We start from the raw sequence: 17,733 nt of genomic DNA on the forward strand, positions 1-17,733 counted from the left end.
TTTCTTTTTAATGATTGGAAAAGTAAAGATTAATACAAGTAGTCAGCAGTTTCAGTGTGGAAAAAACTTCAGTCATCAGAAAGGATGTTGATATGCCAGTGAGTTGTTTGTAGGTTAATCTGCTTATATAGTGGGTGTGGGAGAAGCACTGTGAATGCTAGATGTCACTCAAAGTCTAGAAAGCTGGTTTAAAATGCAGGTGGAAGAAGTAGAGATTTTGCTCTCAGAGACTTTGAAGAGGCAGATCTTAGTCAAAATTCCCAGGATTCTGCATTGTGTGTGTGTGTGTGTGTGTGTGTGTGTGTGTGTGTGTGTGCATGCCAGTCCTGGAGCTTGAACTGAGAGGGCCTGGATGCTGCCCCTGAGCTTTTGTGCTCATGAATGTAAATCATGAGTATTACTGTGAGTCACAGCTTCATTTCTGGCTTTTTGGTAAGTCATTGGAGATGAGTGTCATGGACTTGCCAGGTGGGCACAGTGGCTCACGCCTGTAATCCTAGCTACTCAGGAGACTGAGATCTGAGGATCTCGGTTCAAAGCCAGCCTGGGCACAAAAAGAACCTGAGACTCTTATCTCCAATTAACCCCTAGAAAATGGGAAGTGGGGCTTGGCTCAAGACTATGGTGGTAGCCTTGAGCTGAAGAGCTCAGGGACAACGCCCAGGCCCAGGGATAGGGCAGTATCCTTGAGTTGAAGAGATCAGGGACAGCACCCAGGCTGAGTTGAAGCCCCATGGCCCACAGAAAAAAAAAGTATCATGGGTTTGCCTACCAGGACTGGCTTTGAACTGTGATCCTCAGATCTTAGCCTCCTGACTAGCTTGGATTTTAGGATAAGCCACAGAATCCTGCTGGGTTTTGCATTTTTAACAAATAACCATCCTTCCACATATGCTATGGACTTAGTAAAAGGCAGTTCCTGACAGGACTTGAGATAGGCACAAATGAGCCTGGATTGGCAAGTGGAAGTGAGAACTTGTTGGATTGGTATATACTAGTGACTCCCTAATAAACCTAGAAAGAACAGAGACAAAAGGGGCAGAGTTAAATTCCTCTCATCTTTCCCCCACATATTAGCAGATGTGGCATCCTTCACAGGAGCCAGCAAGATTGACCAAGAAGCTAAGATCGACTGTCTTATACAAACCCCCAGAGTGAAACTGCTGATTGGAGAGAGAAAAACTACAGAACTTATTAAGTGCCTTTGAAGAAGAGAACCATTGGCTACTAATTTTTACTCACAATCTGGGAATACAGTCTCAAATTGTACTCAACAGAATTTAAATATAGTGTTAATTGGTAGAGGGTAATATTAAGTAATGAAATGATCAAAAATTTTAGAAATCATGTTTATTTTCTGAAACTATGCAAATGTCTATGCAAATATCTAAGCTTTCAAGATTTAAAACTATAAGGAGATTTTATCTTGAGTGTTTTTGTATAATAAAGAAAGATAGAGAGAGGAAGAGACATACAATATATTCAGTCTCATGCCGGGGGTTTGGCCTAGTGGTACAGTGCTTCCCTAGCATGCAGGAAGACCAAGTTCAATTCCTTGGTACCACATATGCAGAAAAAAGCTGGAAGTGGTTCTGTGGCTCACATGGTAGAACCCTAGCCTTGAGAAAGCCCAAGGACAGTGCTCCTGCTCTGAGTTCAAGCCCCAGGACTGGCAAAAAAAACCCTATTATATTCAGTCTCAGAGGATGAGTAATTCAACATCACTGACCCTTCAGACTGTTTTATTGTGTCTGTGTTAGTTGTAACATTACATTTAAATAAGTAAAAGTTTCTTTTAAGTGACAGGTGGCAGATTTTTTTTAAATCATGGAGTGATTTGCTTTTAGTAATTTTTGTGTTTTTTAAAATCTATTATATCAAGAGAAATGCATACCTGCTCAATCTATTCTTGTGACTCAAGGATTCTTATGATTCTTCAAGAGCTGTTAGCATAATATTAACTTATTAATCTTTGGGAATGTAATTTTGTCCTTACTTTGTATTTTAGGTTCATTTAAAACTCTTGAAATGAAGGCATCAAAAGCTGGTTGGTGGCTATTAGACACAGAGGTTGGAGAAAACCAGAAAGCAGGAATGCAAACACCATTTCTCATCATAGACAAAGGTATCACATGGCACATATCCCTGCTGCTTTTATGCTTTTGAACTGCAAAATTTCAACTCTGATCACTGTGAGTGACAAAGGTGTAATTTGTAGCCATTGTTGACTTTAATTTGAACCAAAGTCTGATTTTACTAAAAACATACCATTCATCTAGAAAACTTAAACTATATAGCTCAGACCAAAAGCATTCCTCTTCTTTGAAAAACCAGTGGAAAGCATTCTTCCTGATGGATTACAATCCAGTGGAATGTGCACCTAATTCTCTAGGTCTCTACAATAGAGGAGGAATAGGTAGTAAGAATCAATAATAACTAAGAAAGTCATTGAACTTGATATTTCTGTATACAAGAAACACAGCTTCCATATCTCCTTCCATCTATAAAGCCCTTACTATGTATATATCGAATATCACCCACTGTGCTCTCATCCAGGTACCTCAATCAAGATATAACTAACCTTCTGACTTTGGCAGAAGAATAGTGCCTAATGTCAAATAGCTTGTTTTACAATCCAAGCAGGTAAAAATCAGTGTCTAAACCAATTTCATTTCAGGATCCCAGTTGTTTGTTGATTTTACTCTGAATTGGCACCACTTTAGTTAAAGCACCGTTCTCAGTAGTATGCTCACTACCTTTTTATCATCAGACATATTTAAGTCACTGTCACACACAGTAAATGGAAATATCTAATTCCTTATCTAACAGAAGTATAACTTCTAGCCATAGAGGGTTTTAAAAAATCTATTTCCCATGTATTTTCTAAGTCAAAGTCTTTTTTTTCTCCATTTTTCACAGGATGTAAAATGCCACTGGGGCTAAGTACTGGATTGATAGCTGATTCACAGGTCAAAGCTTCTGAGTATCTAAGTAAGTAAGTAATGGTATCATAGCTTATTAATGATAACTCAACAGTTTGTAAAGTATACAGCCTGTGAAGCCATTGGTGACAACTCTGTCTATGGGTCAGCTTTCTCTTAGCTTTTCTCTGCTAAAACACAGTGGAAAAGCTCTCATGCAAGTGCTCGTCTGGAAGTTGGCCTGTAGCAGGAGCTAAACGCTTGTTGCTTGTTTTTATCTCTGCTATTAGCTTACATTTACTGTCCACAAAGAGTCATTTCCCAGGTAAAAACAAGGAACTACGCACTACAAATCTCTCCATACATAGTCCAGTTTGACAGAGGTTTGATAGGAAATTAATCGCTTACTTTTTTCCATATATTTTTATTGTAATTGTAATTAACAAAAGCTTTACATTATATTCACCAGATAGAAGCTGCATTACTTCACAAACATTGATACCCTTTCTCATGTCTTGGTCGCCATTTCTCATCTTGTTTCCCCCCCTTCCCTATCTGATTTCAAATAACCAAAAATGCATATATACAATATATCAGATAACAAGGTGAAATACTGTAACATGTGCCCATTTTCAAAATTCTGCTCCTATATATTTTCTGGAATTGATCACATATATAGTGCGCCAACCAGATTTACAGTGTTTTATTACCAGGAGCTAAGATTCCCAATATTACAGCCTTTGGCCTGTGTCAACTTCTCACCTATTCATGAAACTTTATTGATCACCCACTACATGTCAGGTATTCTTCCTGAATTTACTCACTCCACAAATCCCTCCCCAAGATCAAGGGGGCATGTTAGAGAGGATAATGAGGCTCCTTAAATCTTAAATCTTCCCGTTAGGTAGAAATATTCAACAACAATAATATCAACATAACTGAGAGAAGGCAAACATGATCTGTGTGCAGGAAGGGATGGGTAGTGGTTGACAGCCAAACACAGGCCTGGAGCCAGGAGACTGACTTGGTAGGCAAAGCTCATGTCAACTATCTAATCTCCTAACTATAACACAGGCTCTTTTTCTCAAAGAAGTTGGTCTTCCTTTATGTCATTCTGAGACAAAGTCTAACTACATAGCCCAGACTGGTCTCTACTCCAACCTCTCAGGTGCTGGGATTACAGGTATGTACCACAATGCCTGGCCCAGGACCTAGTTTCTGCTAGAATGAACTCCCTTGAAAACTGGTTGTTGTATTTTGTTTGTTTGTTTTTTAAAGTACAGAATAGTTTTTTTCTTTCTTTGAAATTAGGTTATTGGGAGCCCAGATTAGCAAGATTAAACAATGGCGGGTCATATAATGCATGGAGTATAGAAAAAATTCCAACAGGAATTGCCTCTAAACCTTGGATCCAGGTATGTCTTATGAACCTGGTATATCTTACTTACTGCTATTTTGACAAAAGTGACAGTGATGGAGGTGGCGCAGTAGCTCAAGGGGTAAGGTAGTAGCCTTGAGCTGAAGAGCTCAGGGACCATGCCCAGGCCCAGAGTTCAACAAAATGAAACAAACGTGACAGTGATTTAGTAATGTCTTCTTGTTTTTTTTTTTGTTGTTGTTGTTTTGTTTTGTTTTTTACAATATTAGCAGTAAAAAGCAATAGCTAGGTGCAAGGCATTGTTCTCAGCATTTATGTTTTCCAAAAAAAACCCTTTGAAGATGGTTCTGGAAATACTACACAAGGAAAAATCGAGAGATGTAAACCAACTTCTCAAAGTTATATACAACTATTTAGAGGCTGATCTGAATTTCAAGTCCCAAGATTGTGCTCCATTAGGAGGCCTATCTAGCCATCTTATAAGTTTGTGGTGTTACCTCTTTAAAAAAATATAATTATGCCAGGAGTTATGGCAGAATGTGAGTCACTGCAAAAAAAAACCAGTTCTGTTTATTGGTCTTGCTATATTCCAGGTGGACCTGCAGAAGGAAGTTGTAATCACTGGGATACAAACTCAAGGTGCTAAACACTACCTGAAGTCCTGTTATATCACAGAGTTCTCTGTGGCTTACAGTGCTGATGAAATCAACTGGCAGATCTTCAAAGGGAACAGCTCCAAGAATGTGATGGTCTGTGTGCACAACTCTGTCTGAATTTCAAAGCTCACTCCAGGATTATTGTGACTGTGTCCTTTTAAAAGTAGATTTCTGAATGTCAATGTGAATGGAAAGTGGTAATAGGATGGGCTTATGTACTACCAAAAAAGAAAACAAAACAAAAAGACAAAAAAAAAAAAAACCCCTTCAAACTCCCTAAAACTTGAAGGGAAAAAGTCACTTTATCATCAAATCAAGCACCCAAGCAGACCAGTAATGTATGACAGTATCTTTATCTGGTCTTATTCAAGAAGCTCATGTCAATTGATTTTACTACACTTTATTTTGTTACTTATTTTAATGTGCCTGAAGAAAAGATGCTGTGATGCTAGTGATACTGTAAGGCAGTGTGCTTCCTCAAACTAGTTTTGAGGTCACACTTGCAAAATGACAATCCCCTACTTAGTCTCTTATAAGCTTATCCAGGAATCTTCACTTCTCTTTTCCCTTCTCCAAAGCAAAAATAGTAGAATGCAAGGAGTCTGGTTACCAATAGTCATCAATAGCCATGAATTTGTCTCCATTTATAGTTCATATAAATCATTTACTGTTTTTCTTCATTATCATTATTGTTTATCTACATTATCATTATCTCTCCTATCTCAGTATTGGATTGTACCTAATTACTTTTTGGATTACTTTTTGAAAGGTACAGCTGGGCATTGGTGGCTCAGGCCTATAACCCTAAATGCTGAAGAGGCTGAGATCTAAGAATCTTGGTTCAAAGCCAGCCCACGCAGGAAAGTCTGTGAGACTCTTATCTCCAATAAAGTATGCAGAAAAGGCCAGAAGTGGCATTGTGGCTTCAAGTGGTAGAGTGCTAGCCTTAAGCAAAAGGAGCTCAGGGACAGCACCCAGGCCTAGAGTTCAAATCCAAGACAGGCAAAAAAAAATGTACCAGGGTTTGAATTTAGGATCTTGCATTTGTTAGGCAGGTGCTCTGCCACTTGAGCCATAACTCCAGCCAAAGGATTTTTCTAGTGATAAATTATTTACAATGTATTTTAAACCAAACCATGAAAATCCTAATTTATGCTCTTGATTAATCAACATTGGGAGAGAAAATACAGGTAGCCATAAAATCCATATCTTAAACCTTTTCAAATCTATATTAGAGAGAGATGTCATTGAATATTTTGAGCATAGCTTTGTCCTATTTGTTTTTATATCATGCTTGTACTAGACTCCTAAATGGATAAGCATGCTCTTCTACTCTATGTTTGGAAAATTGGTATTCTTTAAACTTTGCTAAACATCACCAGTAAAACCATATAGACCTGGAGATTTTTTTAAGGTGAAAAATAGTTTTAAAATCATATTAAGTGAAGTAAGCCAGACTCAAAGGAACTTAGGCTCAATGGTTTCCCTCATTCGTCATAATCAGTAGAAACCTTGGGCTCTACTAGCAGAGATCTGCAATAGAGCAAAATCTTCTTTTTATTTATTTATTTTTTTATTGTAATTTAGAGCAAAATCTTGATATATAAGGCCATATAGTATGAAGCTAATTGAAAGGACCTCCAGGATATTGAAACAAAAGCCATATAATGAATGATTGTTGTCCTTAATATACTATGTTGTCTCTCATCTCCTTTGCTGTTCCTTGGTTATCTCATATTGTTATAGTATCTCACTTTGTTATCTGATATATTGAATTTATTTGTATTTGGTTATTTGAAATTTGATAGGGAAGGGGGGAAAACCAAGATGGGTGGGGGGTGTGGGGGGGAGGGTAATGGGTACCAAGACATGTGAAAGGGTATCAATGTATGTGAATTAATGCACCTTCTATCTGGCAAATACCATGTAACCCTTTTACTAATTACAATTTAAAAAAAGGAAAAAAAAGAAAAATAGTTTTAAAATTATAAAGTCCATTTCTTGACTAGTTATAGTGTGACTCCTATTACCTGTTTATATTGGTTGCATTATGATTTTTTTGGCCCTGCTGGGAATTAAATCATTAGGCAAGTGATGTATCACCAGGCTACACTCCCAATCTACTGTTTGGGCATTTTCAGTTAATTAACACATTTCCTTTAAATTGTTATATCATGGGTGTGGGGTTTGTAGTATTTATCATCCTTTTCTTTCTTTTTTCCCATATATTTTTTATTGTAATTAATATTTACCAAATAGAGGGGGTATTACTTCACGTACACTGATACCCTTTCTCATGTCTTAGCCCCCATTTCCCTCCCCCCACCCCACCCCTCATCTTGTTTTCCCCTTTCCCTATCCAATTTCAAATAACCAAATACGCATACATATTACATATATCAGATAACCAGGTGAAATATTGTAATATGAGATAACCAAGGGACAGCAAAAGAGATGAGAGATAACAGTACATTATGGACAACAATCATTCATTATATTCATCCTTTTCTTTCTGAGGTCTTCAGGGTTTGTAGTAACACCTCTGATAGTACAATTTTTACTATTTTAATTTTATTTTATTATCAGAGTGATGTATAGAGGGATTATAGATAACATTTGTAAGGCAGTGAGTACTTTACTTTTTGAACATTGTTACCCCTACTCATGTAGGGGTAATTTTTAACTCCTCATTTTGTGTCGTTTGTTATAAATTTATTTGTTGATATATTTTTATTTGATTCACTTTTATGTTTTCTAAGAAGCAACTCTTTTATTGACTTTTCTCTGCTGTTTGTGTTGCTCTTACTATGTTAGCTGGTGTTTTCTGACACTGCTCTGGCAGAAAAAGGGAAAGGGGCACAGATGGCGATTGCCAGATATAGCTGGAAGTCCAGGCTCCCCATATACCTTCCATTGGAACCTTAGGGGAACTATTGCTCTCTGTTGCTGGAAATTCCCAGGTGGTCTCCACTGAAACTACAGGGGAGCCTCACTAGAAGATAGGGGTAGAGAGGCTGAAGCTCTGGTTTCCTATTTTGGTCTTCTCTAACACAAGCCCTAGGAGGGTATTATGAAGGTACCTCTTTAGTTTCAGGAACCTAAAACTCTAGGTTCCTCATTCAGTCTTTATTGCTGTGAAGGTGGGAGGGGACACATTTTTCTGTGATATTTGGCTAGTATAGAACACTTACTGTCCAAACTTTTCTGTCTTACAAAGCTGCCCTTCCTGTGTTCTCTAGCTAATGGAAATGGGCTCTTGTTTGGAGCAGTATACCCCTTTCATGTTGCTAGTTTCTTCATCTCCAAAACCTGGACACATGTGGCAAAAAGAAAACCTAGGGAACCCAAGGCCATATCATCTTGTGGGCTCTGAGAACCCTGGCCAGTGCACTTACTACCTTTCAGTCTTCTTGGGTTTTTGTTTGTTTGTTTGTTTGTTTTGCCAGTCCTGGGACTTGAATCTAGGGCCTGGGCACTGATCTTGGACATTTTTTTCTCAAAGTTAGCACTCTACCACTTGAGCCACAGTGCCACTTCTGACTTTTTCTCTGTGTGTGGTACTAAGGAATAGAATCCAGGGCTTTGTTCATGCTAGGCAAGCACTCCACCACTAGGCACTCCACCACTGTTATGAGCAGTAGGAACAGGCTAAAGTAAAGTAAATTTACTTCATCTTCCTGGAAATGGAAGTAACCTCACTCAACTATATTTTAAGATCAAATTAATTTGATTCAGGCACCATGAAATCAATACTTACAATGTTAAAGATATTCGTGTAATACGACTCATTTTAGAGAGGATTGTTACATAATTTTGCCTTCCTCTTTTCTTCTAGTATTTTGATGGCAATTCAGATGCTTCAACAATAAAAGAGAATCAATTCGACCCACCTATTGTGGCTAGATACATTAGGATCTCTCCAACAAAATCATATAACAGACCTACCCTGCGACTGGAGCTGCAAGGTTGTGAGGTTAATGGTAAGGAACAAAGGTGCATTATCTTCTAACTAATATTCTCACACCAAAGGTTTGGGAGGTGTGAGAGAATAAGTAGAATTCTTAGACCTTATGACTTGGAGTGCTCCCTAAAATCTTTGCGAAACATGGACTTCACTCAGATGAACTCTCAGTGTGCTCTAGACTGACTTGGTCTACCAACCAGAAGGTAGGCAGCACCTGCATAAATAATGCCTGGTTAATTTGTAAGGATGGGGCTTCACTTGATATTATCTTTATTTGCACATTTTCAACTGGAAGTTTTTGAGAGTCAAGCAAGGGCTGATGCTTCAAAAGTCTTCCAGGTTACTCAGACTTCAATGCAATGAAACACCTAACAAGATTCCCGGCATATTTTTGGTGTTCAGTGGATAATTTGAAATTTGAATTTCCTTTCCAACTTCCTGGTATCACAATTATACTCTATATTTTCTTTTTGTACCCTGTGTAGGAACTTATAAGTTGCTATATTTCTTTTTCCATATATTTTTTATTGTAACTAATAGAAGGGTTACATGATATTTGTCAGATAGATGGAGCATTAATTCCCATACATTGATACCCTTTCACATGTCTTGGTCCCCATTTCCCTCCCCTCCACCCCCCACCCCTCCTCTTCTTTTCCCCCATTCCCTATCCAATTTCAAATAACCAAATACAAATATATCTGATATATCAGGTAACAAAGTGAGATACTGTAACAATATGAGATAACCAAGGGACAGCAAAAGAGATGAGAGGTAACATAGTACCTTAAGAACAACAATCATTCATTATATGGCTTATGTTTCTATATCCTAGAGATCCTTTCATTTAGCGTCCTACTATATGGCCTTTTGTATCAAAGTTTTGCTCTATTGCAAATCTCTGCTAGTAGAGCCCAAGGTTCTACTGATTATGACAAATGAGGGAAACCATTGAGCCTAAGTTCCTTTGAGTCTGGCTTACTTTACTTAATATGATCTTTTCTATGTCTTTCCATTTCCTAACAAATGGGGCAATGTCATTCTTTCTGACAGCAGCATAGAATTCCATTGTGTACAAATACCACATCTTGTTGATCCACTCATCAACTGAGGGACATCTAGTTTGGTTCCATATCTTTGCTATGGTGAATAGTGCTGCAATGAACATTGTTGTGCTGGTGGATTTAGTATGTCTTTGTTTCTGGATGATTGGGTAAATGCCAAGTAGTAGAATTGCTGGGTCATAGGGGAGCTCTATGTTTAGTCTTTTGAGGAACTGCCACACTGCTTTCCATAGTGGTTGAAGGAGTTTGCACTCCCACCAACAGTGTAGTAGGGATCCCTCCTGGCCACATCCCCTCCAGCATCTGTTGTTATTAGTTTTCTTGATCCTGGCCATTCTAACTGGAGTGAGGTGGAATCTTAGAGTTGTTTTGATTTGCATTTCTTTTATGACCAGAGATGTTGAGCATTTTTCATGTGTCTATAGGCCATTCTTATATTCTTCTTCAGAGAAGACTCTCTTTAAATCTTTGGCCCATTTTTTAATGGGATGGTTGTTACTTTGTAGATTAGTTTTGGAGTGATTCAATTTTTTTAGCTGTTGATATATTTTAGATATGAGGCCTTTGTCCGTTGTTTGGTTGGTGAAGATCTTCTCCCACTCTTTAGGCTTCCTACTTAGTTTACTAGCTATGTCCTTTGGCATACAAAAGATCTGCAGTTAAATGCAGTCCCACTTATCCAGGCTTTCTCTGATATGTTGTGATTCTTGGTCTTTATTAAGAAAGTTTCAACCTGTGCCAAGGAGGTCTAGTGTATCTCCTATTCCTTCTTGTAAAGTTTTCAGTGTCAGCTTTGACCTCCAGGTCTTTGATCCATTTGGACTTAATTCTAGTACAGGGTGACAAAGAAGGATCCAACTTTAGTTTTCTGCAGGTGCTTAACCAGCTCTGTCAGCACCACTTGTTGAAGAGGCTATCTTTCTTCCATTCTATTTTTTTGGCTCCCTTGTCAAAGATTAGGTGGCCATAGGTCTGTGGTTTAATATCTGGGTCCTCAGTTCTATTCCATTGGTTTTCAGGCCTGTTCTTGTGCCAGCACCAAGCTGTTTTGATAATTATAGCTCTGTAGTAGAGTCTACAGTTTGGTATTGAAATTCCTCCTGCGCTGTTCTTTCTGCTAAGAAGTGTTTTTGCTATACAGCGTCTTTTATTATTCCATATGAAATTTTCGATTGCCTCTTCTATTTCTTTAAAGAATGACATTGGGCTATTGATGGGTGTTGTGTTGAATTTGTAGATAGCCCTTGGCAAGATTGTCATTTTCACGATATTGATTCTTCCAATCCAGGAGCATGGGAGGTTTTTCCATTTCCTCAGTTCTGCTTTAATTTCCTTTTTCAGGGTTTTAAAGTTTTCATCAAAAAGGTCCTTACATTCTTAGTTAAGGTAATTCTTAGGTACTTTATTTTCTTTGAGGCTATTGCGAAAGGAGTTGCTTTCCTGATTGTTGCCTCGTTCCTCTCACTATTGGTGTAGAGGAAGGCAGTTGATTTTTGAGGGTTAATTTTATAGCCTGCTACCCTTCCAAAGTTTTGAATCAGCTCAAAGAGCTTGGGAGTAGAGTCTATAGGATTCTTTAAATACAGAATCATGTCATCTGCAAGGAGGGATAGTTTTACTTCCTCTTTCCCTACTTGGATCCCCTTTATGCTTTCTTCTTGCCTTATTGCACTGGCTAGAAATTCAAATACTATGTTAAAGAGGAGTGGAGAGAGTGGGCATCCTTGTCTTGTTCCTGATTTTAGAGGGAATGGCTTTAGATTTTCACCATTAAGTGTAATACTAGCAGTGGGTTTCTCATACACAACCTTTCTTATATTGAGGAATGTTCCATGGATTCCTAGTTTCTCCGCAGCTTTTAACATAAAGGGGTGTTGGATCTCATCAAATGCCTTTTCTGCATCTATTGAGACAAGTTGCTATATTTCATGGGATGGAATATGACCTATTATAAATACTTATTGTCAAAATAAAATCCTACTATATATTTAGTGAGGATGTCTAAGATCAATTATTTTGGTTTGACTCCTAAAGCAGTGCTTTTAAGGATTTCCCATGTCAATGCACATATATAAAAAATATCATCTGCCTAGCACTTTGAGATAATAGGGCACAAGAAATCCGCCCAAGATTTAGGTGGTAAGGGATCATTATACAGTCACATGAGAAACTTGCCTCATTGTCACCCTATGGGAAGTTACAATACTTTCACTAAGGGTAAGGAAAGAAGCTATGACTCACAGTGGAAAAAGTTGCCAACCCTTGGAATAAATTTCTTACCCAAACAGATAAAGATACCATATACCCTTGACATTCACTAGTGATATTCATACAGGCATTTTGCCAATATCTGGATATTAACTGTAAATATAGTACTTCATACATAAAATGAAATATTGTTCCAGGAGTACATCTTAAAATAGCCCATAAACCACATTCTTTTACTTCCATAAGATATGTGGAGTAAATGATAGCCTTGTTCAATTGCAAAGTGAAGCTCATTGAAAATGTGATGTTCAGCTCTGTTAGTTTATTTAAAACATCACTTCTTCTATACAATAAACATTATTTGTCCTTTACTTTTTTGATGCTTATATAATTAATATTAGCAGTATTTCTTTTGGCAGTTTGTTTTCCTTTTACAGAAAAAGCAAGGTATCATTGAAAAAAATTTATCAGGAACAAAGGACCACAGAGATGGGCAGCTTGTTGGACTTACTCACTAGGTTCCTCACATTAATGGGTCAGGGTCGCTATTTAGCATATTCAGATTATGCCTTGGTAAAATTCCAAAGCATGCATGAGTCAGATATAAGGCAGTGATGGGAAAATACTAAAGGGTGACCACCAAAAATCAATTACATCTTGTTATAGCTTGTACTAGGGACAGAAAAAGAAAAGTCTTATACATATCCATAAATTGCTTAATAACAAGGCTACACTCTGAGAAATGTTATTGTGCAGACATCACAGAGTGGCCAGACGATATGGGTCAATTACTCCATATGATCTCTTGATACAATCAAGAACCATAGTAACTGATATATGTAGAGTTATTGCCAGTATAATTTCACATAGTATATTACAGGAAACTTCTTGTAGGAGTACATTCTGAATTGATGATCAAAAGTATAGTAAATATAGTAAACTATTAACATTGTGGTTTATCATCAGGTATTTTTTACTTATTGTACATAATTATATGAACTATACTTTTACATACCTGACAGTGATGGAGGTTTATTTATACCAGCAACACCACAAAGATATGAATTATGTGCTATGTCATAAGATTAAGACAGCTATGACTTTATCAATAGGCAATAGAAATTTGGGGAACCTATTATAAATATACTGGGATCACTGTCATGTGTATGATCTGCCATTAACTGAAACACCATTTACAGTACATGATCATATATGGACTGCTGTCTAGCTGGAGCAAACACTAAAGGGTCCATGACATTCTGGAAAAGAAAAGTGAATACACATATTTAGGACATGGTATTTGGTAGCTGAGTTTAGATTCAGTTCCTGATCTTCTTGCTTATGGTATGGAAGTTATTACAGTATACTTCTGTATTCTCATTGGTAAATGGAGATTTTAAAATACATTTAGCTGAGCATAGTGGTATGGGCCTATAATTTTAGCACTCAGGAGGTGGAGGCACAAAGATAGGCAGTTTGAAACCATCCTGGGCTACTCAGCAAGACCTTGTTTCAAAACAAAAATTCACAGCCTGGTGGCAGATTTAGCACTTGGATTCAACACATGCTTTCTTCTTAGTTGTTAGTAATATTTTTTGTCTCCTCTACAATCCCGTAGTATCATGGAGGGAATATTAATGCTGTGTTACTGATAATTATACTTTTCTCTTGACAGGATGCTCCACTCCACTGGGTATGGAAAGTGGCCAAATAGAAAACAAGCAAATTACAGCTTCTTCATTTAAGAAATCTTGGTGGGGAAATTACTGGGAACCATCTCGTGCTCGTCTGAATGCGCAGGGCCGTGTAAATGCCTGGCAAGCTAAGGTAACATAGATTCTCCAGCCCCTTTTATCTCCAGGGAGAAAAAGGTTCCCACCACTGGGCACATGGAGGAGCTCCAAAACAGGAGTAACATCCTCTTTCTGCAGATTAAAACTCTAAATATAAAAATCTAAATGTCTGCTGAGTCAAAAGCTTCAGTTCTAGCTTTGCTTTAGAGAAAAGTCACTTATCATCTCTGTAATTCTCTGTCTAGACAGAAAGTAAAATGCTTGTCTGCAGAGAGCTGGATAGTAAATATTTTAGTCTTGTCAGGGCCAAGAGCCTTCCTAAGTACTCGGTTCTGCCATGGAATCAAGAAAATATGTAACTGCATGAGCATGGTCTTGGTTTGCCATTTCTTCATTAGGCAGCATTAGTGATAGGCAAATAACCTAGATTTACAACATACCTCTTTTACTTTTCTCTTCATAATTTAGTCAGCATTTTCCCCATTTTCTTAAGAACAACATTTGAATTTTTTCCCATTTTTAAGAACTTTGGATATTTCTTTCAGAAAATCAGAGGAATAGATTATAAAGATCTAACCTTCTAGAGAGTTATATTTCTCCTGATATTAAACTGTTAATCAATTGAGATTATTTAAGGCTATTTCATTTTTTTAATTAAAGAATTTATTAACACTGATTTTTACATCATATTTCAAATGACAAGTTTAACAACCAAGTGTTCAAGAAGGGAGTCTCTAAATACAATCACTGGCACTTAGTTTTTAGAACATAATCAAAATTAGGCTAAGAATTTGTATATCATAGATACATATTCATTTATGAAATAAAACATTATAGAGTCATAGAAGGCTATTTCATTTTAGGGTAAAGATTAATAGCTGACTTATCTTTGTTTCATGCTCCACATGATGTTGGAATCGGAATGAAATGGTAATTTCATGATCCCTTCAGCTGACAGAATTCAAATCCCCTATTCCATCCTCCCATCTCTCTCACTAAGGTATAGAGGTTCCAATTCCCTGAATTCTCTATACAACTCCACACCTTCTCTTCAAACTAGGCTACTAGAAAGGAAAAGAGAATGTAGTACAAGTAGATCCCACCGTGTGTCTTGAAAACCGAAGTCCTACGTTTCCAAGTCATTTTGGCCCAACATGAAATCACAGAATACTAATGTGGAAGGGGGATTCCAAAGCATTGGGTACAGGCCTTTTTTTATGCCTAAATTCAAAGATAGTTTTTGTTTGGTTTAATGGCATTCTCACAGTACATGGACTAACACTGCATTTGAAGTAGCCCAAATACCTTGTTTGGCAATTTCACATAGAAGAAAACTGACACTCAGAGAAGTTAAACTAATTAAAGTAATAATAGCTAATTAACCGAAAACTGCAAGTGGCAATGAGGCTCAGGGGGTAAGGCAGTAGCCTTGAGCTGAAGAGCTAAGGGACAATGCCCAGGTCCAGAGTTCAAGTCCCATGACTGACAAAGAAAGAAAAGAAAGAAAGTCGTGGCAACAATCAGAAACAATTAGGGAAGGCTTCTAAAAGATAACAAATCCCAAGAGAGGAGATAACAAGAAATCCTAAACTCTGTGAGTTTATCATCTTAATCCCCTCCCCCAAAGCAAAGACTTTAACATTTTCCATGTCCATTTGCTTTATATCATTTTCACAGGCAAACAACAACAAGCAATGGCTACAAATTGATCTACTGAAAATCAAGAAGGTGACTGCCATTGTAACACAGGGCTCCAAGTCTTTGTCCTCTGAAATGTATGTGAAGAGCTACAGCATCCAGTACAGTGACCAGGGTGTGGAATGGAAACCTTACAGGCAAAAGTCCTCCATGGTAGACAAGGTACTGGTGCCATCTTGGCAAAGGGAAAGCAATTTGAATACTACCATGATAAGACTCTGACTACTATTGCTATTACTATTACTACAACTATCACTACTACTAACTTATCTTTGACAACTATCCATGGACATATACCACCACGTCAAGTCTTCTAATTCTGGTTCTGCAGGAACCTGGCACAGGGTCCAAACATATCATCTCTCTACCTTCATTGAGCTACCTGTGAAATGAGGACAAAAACTAGTTTGCTGGGAGGCTTAACCAGCTCTAATTGAGATAGATGGCAAAGGCATCTAGAAAACCTTCCACTGTGAAATCAGAGCATATTACCATTGCCTTAGAAAATACTTGTTATTCCTGACAGACCAAATGCTCCCAAACCATAGCTTTAAAACATCTTCCTCTGCTCAATGAATGACTCTATCATATCCTCCTGTTCCTCTAATTCCTGGTAGGTGGTTTTAAAATGCTCCCAGAAGCGAAGCTAAAGAGATGCACCTTGAATTCCAGAAATGGAAATTGAGCTGAAGCAAGCAGAAGTGCCTCAGGAAAAGGGAACTGAGATGTACCAAATTGTCATCAAATTCTCAGTAGCTTTGTACTTACTTCTCACTTTTTAATCCACTAGTTGTCTATTTTTAGCATGTTCTAGTTCTCCCTATATCAGCTTGTCCAAAGGGCAAGCATTTCTGCTGTGAACAGTGTCTTCTGCTGCATGCATGTAAATATTGATGAATTTGCTAGCGATGAAAAACAATTTTTTTAAAAACCTAATAGGTTTACTGATGGTCTAAACCATGTACTTCAAAAATTAATGCTATGTCTGCCAGATAATTGCTTAAATTCATCTTAACCAATCCCACAAATGTATCCCCAAAATTTGTAGTAAATATTGTTACCTATGTTTAAAAATGTGATGAAAATGGAATGCATAGTTTCATCTTAATGTCCCAGGTTATTAAGCTTTTGTTTCTGGTTAACTAAATATTAACAATTGAACAATATAAAGAACTGCCTCTATATTTTCAATGTGAAAAGGATAAATGAGCAAAAGAACATGGTCATATTTTATTTTAAGTGCTAGCAATAGCAAATTACTTACTAATTCCTATTCCATGACACTTAAAAGGCACTTGTCATGTGTTTAAATGCAATTTTAAGTTTTACTTCTGTGAGGTAAATTTTCTTCACCTTCAATTTGCAACTGAGGAAATGGAAAACCAAGGATTATAATTTACATCATTAATGCCACAGAGCTACAAAGATGCCAGGAGCAGAGATAGTTTTGCAGATGTTCCAGGGTACCAGAGCAGATTTGTTCTTCCTCCATTAGACTTAGGTCACTGATGAAATGAAAATCCCTTCAGAGGACTTCCTGGTTTGTGGTTTCATAGTTAACTGGCGATCAGTCTCTGTGATAGTGTTATTTGGTGGGCTCAGATTAAGCTCAAAGGATGAAAAGGTTTCTATATTCATTATGCTAACACTGAAATTTTTCTCTTCTTTTTCCTCTCAGATTTTTGAAGGAAATAGCAATACCAAGGGACATGTGAAGAACTTTTTCAAGCCACCAATTATTTCCAGGTTTATCCGCATCATTCCTAAAACATGGAATCAAAGTATTGCACTTCGTGTGGAACTCTTTGGCTGTGATATCTACTAGAACTGAAGATTTAAAAACATACAAGAGGGCTGGGAGTATTGCCTAGTGGTAGAGTGCTCTCCTAGCATGCACAAAGCCCTGGATTTGATTCCTTAATACCATATGCACAAAAAAAGCCAGAAGTGCCTGTGGCTCAATTGGCAGAGTGCTACCCTAGAGAAAGCCCAAGGACAGTACCCAGGCCCTGAGTTCAAGCCCCAGAACTGGCAGAGAGAGAGAGAGAGGC

General features: G+C 37.6%; 1 protein-coding gene across 1 annotated transcript in view; it reads left to right on the forward strand.

Annotated features, from left to right (window-relative positions):
- Nucleotides 1-17,733, forward strand: part of F5 (coagulation factor V) — a 65,716-nt gene extending 47,983 nt beyond the window's left edge. Inside the window, exons 18-25 of the mRNA XM_090340490.1 lie at nt 2,009-2,125; nt 2,920-2,991; nt 4,233-4,336; nt 4,893-5,048; nt 8,791-8,935; nt 13,867-14,018; nt 15,662-15,844; nt 17,361-17,733. Coding sequence (XP_090196616.1) covers nt 2,009-2,125; nt 2,920-2,991; nt 4,233-4,336; nt 4,893-5,048; nt 8,791-8,935; nt 13,867-14,018; nt 15,662-15,844; nt 17,361-17,507 — 1,076 coding nt within the window. The 3' untranslated portion in view covers nt 17,508-17,733. The remainder of the gene's footprint in view (nt 1-2,008; nt 2,126-2,919; nt 2,992-4,232; nt 4,337-4,892; nt 5,049-8,790; nt 8,936-13,866; nt 14,019-15,661; nt 15,845-17,360) is intronic.

This window comes from Megascapheus bottae, chromosome 10, assembly GCF_031878675.1.
Source record: "Megascapheus bottae isolate mThoBot1 chromosome 10, mThoBot2.hap1, whole genome shotgun sequence".
Classification (NCBI taxonomy): Eukaryota; Metazoa; Chordata; class Mammalia; order Rodentia; family Geomyidae; genus Megascapheus; species Megascapheus bottae.